At 49.8% G+C, this 2419-nt stretch overlaps 1 protein-coding gene across 1 annotated transcript in view; it reads left to right on the top strand.

Moving 5' to 3' along the window:
- LOC119425549 (probable C-mannosyltransferase DPY19L4) overlaps window positions 1–2419 on the top strand; it is a 10642-nt gene that overhangs the window by 4363 nt on the left and 3860 nt on the right. Inside the window, exon 9 of the mRNA XM_037693075.1 lies at window positions 515–696. Coding sequence (XP_037549003.1) covers window positions 515–696 — 182 coding nt within the window. The remainder of the gene's footprint in view (window positions 1–514; window positions 697–2419) is intronic.

Genomic DNA, 2419 nt, shown 5'->3' with positions numbered 1-2419 from the left:
ACCTGGACCTATATCTGGACCTGGACCTATACCTGGACCTATATCTGGACCTGGACCTATATCTGGACCTGGACCTATACCTGGACCTGGACCTATATCTGGACCTACCATTCTGTGTTCGTCTGTCTCTCCTTCCTGTCCTCTCAACCAGCCGGTCAAAGCAGATGGTCTCTTGTCCTGAGCTGGTTCTGCTGGAGGTTTCTTCCTGTTAAAGGGAGTTTTTCTTTCCACTGTCTCCACTGTGCTTGCTCAGGATGAGAGACTGCAACGAAGCCAAGATTCAACTTGTCTGCTGGATTCCTCAGATAGAGAACTTTACTAACTGGCTTTTATGTGAATGTTCCTGTAAAGTCCCTGAGACAACTTGTTGTGATTTGGTGCTTTATAAATAAACTGGATTGAATTGACGTGTTGGGGACATGTCTCCTGGTCCATGTCTCCTGGTCCACGTCGATCTGGATTTACAAAGGAAGTGTGCACAGGTGCATTTGTTGGTGCGCACGTTGCGTTTCAGGAGGAAAGAGGCCCCCGGTCACCTGAACGCCTCACCTGAGTCTCCTGTAGACGGTTTGCAGGGTGGACAGCAGACAGACTGTCAGGACCAGGACGTAGAAGGGCAGAACCGAGGCCTGGGTCAGCCGCAGGAACAAGTCCTGACCCGGCGTTTGGAGCCCGTCCTGGCACAGCAGGAAGTTGGTGACAAAGTCTCTGAGGCAGACGTAAACAAATGAATGCACGTCAAAGACAGGCGGTTTACCGTACGGTGGGGGCGTCGGCTCACGTCGTGGAGTTGAGTCCAAACTTGGCTTCCAGGAACTTCAACGTGAAGTCGCTCTCACCGGCAGGAAGGAACTTCTGAGGAGACAGACGGGTTGTTAGCTGGACGTCAGAGCTCCACCAGCTGCTCTGTCCAGATGTTTACCGTGAGCAGGTAACTGGACCAGATGTTTACCGTGAGCAGGTAACTGAAGGTGACGCCGGCGGTGAACACCAGGTAGAAGTGCAGGAAGAGCTTCATCAGCCGGGCCAGCAGAGGACCCACCTTCATCCTCCGCTGGAACACAAACACCGTTCAGTTCAGGTGAACCCTTCGGCTCCTTCTGGACTCCTGAATTACTTCAAACTTATTTAAAACTTTATCTTTGAATCTTTACAAACGGCCACAAACACAAATCTGGACTCTGTCTCCTTCAGTTCAGCGCTGGTCCGACTCGTTCTTCGTTATTTTTAATCCAGCTCGGCGGTCACGCCGCACACGTCCACGTAACTCTACTGTGATGGCGGTCTCGCGTGGGGGAGGGGCTAACTCTACCTGGAAGTACCTCGCGAGCACCGAGCCAATCAGGAGGCAGAGCAGAGGCGAGCTGAGCAGCGAGGCGTTCTGGAACTGGAACAGGTAGGCCAGGAACAAGGAGCTCAGGTAAACCTTGTGGATGTCGGCCGTCTGTCCGGGTCAAAGGTCACGGCGAGGCAGAGAAACACAGGAGGCGTCAGGTGGAGGGACAAACAGCTGTCAATCAACATTCAAACAGTTTGATAACGAGAAAATATCTACGATAGTTCTGTGTATGAACAGTAAACATCTTACCTGCCGTAGACAGCTCAACTTCAGTTTAGAGAATCAGATTGTGACAGGACTGACGAGCTAAAGGCTAGTCTGAACACAGACCGACTGGTTTTATGACCTTCACGACGTTTCGCTGAACTCTGAGATCATTTAAAGAACGACAGCAGCTAGCTGTAGCACATTTAAGTTTCACTGACGTAAAGATTCAGAGAACTGTTGAAGACCAGAGTGGATCTACTTTGGTCCTGTTCTGACTAGCCTTCAGCTCATCAAACACTTCAAACATTACATGCTCTTTCACTCGCGACGAAGATGGTCCCCCCCCCCCTCCCCCCTCCCGCTTTTCTTTTGCTCTCTTGTCCCGTCAACCTCAGAGCTTCTCTTTACTCTATTATGGATTTGGTCAGCTGGTCCCTCAACGCAACTGATAAAAAAAACAGTAGAGTAGTCCCTCGTTAATCACGGGGGCCCTGTACCCTGAATACATATCACTGTGCGAGGGGCGGGGGACACCCTGGACAGGTCTCCTGTCCATCACAGGGACACATAGAGACAAACAACCATTCATTCTCTCACCTAGGGACAATTCAGAGTTACCATCAGCCTAACATGCATGTTTTTGGTCTGTGGGAGGAAACCGGAGAAAACCCACGCATGCACGGAGAGAACATGCAAACTGCACCTAGAAAGGTCCCCAGACCGGGATTTGAACCAGGGACCTGCTCGCTCAGAGGCAGCAGCTCTACCAGTTGCGCCACCGTGCTGCTCATATTTATATATATATATATATATAAACATATATATAAACATATATATATATATATATATATGTATATATAAACACATATAGAT

Source organism: Nematolebias whitei, chromosome 19 (assembly GCF_014905685.2).
Source record: "Nematolebias whitei isolate Nwh7 chromosome 19, NemWhi1, whole genome shotgun sequence".
Taxonomy (NCBI): Eukaryota; Metazoa; Chordata; class Actinopteri; order Cyprinodontiformes; family Rivulidae; genus Nematolebias; species Nematolebias whitei.
This window is presented reverse-complemented; position numbering and strand designations above follow the sequence as displayed.